We start from the raw sequence: 1,176 nt of genomic DNA on the forward strand, positions 1-1,176 counted from the left end.
CCACGGAGGGACCCTGGCTCTCCAGCCTTCTGCCTCTCTCTTGCCCTTCTGGGGTCCCCTTTGCTCCTCTGTCTGTCGGGGTCTATTTCCCAGGCCAGATACCAAGCCCCTTGGGCCTCTGTCTCTCTCCTCACTGTGGTCTGGACACTCATGGCCTCTCTCTCTCTCTCTAGGCCCACCCTGTCTCATCTGTTTCCTCTCCTGACCCCTGTCTCTCCAGATGCCTTCGACTCCTGAGCAGCCCTCTGGGCACACGGAGGGACTCCCTACATCAGAGCTGGGTTCGTGGCCCCCACTACCCTGCGGGCCCTGCATCCCCATCATGCTGGCCCTGGCCTCCCTCTCTGCGCTCTTCCTCCTAACAACAGCCGTGTTGGCCGAACGCCTGTTCCGCCGCTCACAGCACCCAGACCCCAGCACCCATGCACCCACCCTGGTCTGGCGCCCCGGAGGAGAACTGTGGATTGAGCCCAGGGGCACCCCCCGAGAGCGCTCCGAGGACTGGTACGGATCTGCGGTCCCCTTGCTGATGGACCAGGCCCCAGACCCCCCCATCCCCGGGGGCACCTTGGAGGCCCACGCAACAGCCCCACCTGCCCCTTTAGCCCCACTCTCCCCGTCCGGCTCCTTGGTCCCCCGCACCCCACCCAGGGCCCCAGCCCGCAGCACCTTCTGGGGGCCCCAGGCCTTGGACGAGAGGCCCTGTGTCCCAGGCTTGGTGAGCTGGGCTGAGTCGGAACAGAGGCCAGAGGCCAACGTGTACTTGGGGAGCCCCCAGGCCCAGAGGCAGCGACTAGGAAGCCCTGATCCTGAGTGGGGCCTCCAGCCTCGGGTCACCCTGGAGCAGATCTCCGCTTTCTGGAAGCGTGAAGGTCGGACCAGCGTGGGGTTCTGAATCCCCAGGGCCTGGAGGATTGGCCTCCCAAAGACCCCTGAGGAAGGCCCTACCTCAGAGAGTCTCTCCGAGGCCTTAAGGCCCTGAAGCTCCAGCCCAGGAACCCAAGCTGATACTTGGGCCCCTGGGGAAGAATGCCGCCCACCCGCTGCCAGCCTTTTACATCTGGATTTCAATTCCCTGGATCTGGGGCCAGGGGGGCTCCGTGTGGACAGAGCCGGTGCTCCAGAGGAAGCCCAGAGGTGCCTCTCTTTGGCTGCCCAGGCCTGCGGCACAGAAAA

The 1,176-nt window shown here is 65.1% G+C and overlaps 1 protein-coding gene across 1 annotated transcript; it reads left to right on the forward strand.

Annotated features, from left to right (window-relative positions):
* Positions 1–220: 220 nt before the first annotated feature.
* Positions 221–975, forward strand: C5H16orf54 (chromosome 5 C16orf54 homolog). Its single transcript, XM_021700589.1, has one exon. The coding sequence runs from the start codon at positions 221–223 to the stop codon at positions 893–895; it is 675 nt and encodes a 224-aa protein (XP_021556264.1). The 3' UTR covers positions 896–975.
* The last annotated feature ends 201 nt before the right edge of the window (positions 976–1,176 follow it).

The sequence above is a fragment of the Neomonachus schauinslandi genome, chromosome 5 (assembly GCF_002201575.2).
Source record: "Neomonachus schauinslandi chromosome 5, ASM220157v2, whole genome shotgun sequence".
Taxonomy (NCBI): domain Eukaryota; kingdom Metazoa; phylum Chordata; class Mammalia; order Carnivora; family Phocidae; genus Neomonachus; species Neomonachus schauinslandi.

Excerpts from the sequence above, each read along its gene's own strand:
- C5H16orf54 (XM_021700589.1), top strand. The coding sequence starts at position 221 with ATGCCTTCGACTCCTGAGCAGCCCTCTGGGCACACGGAGGGACTCCCT.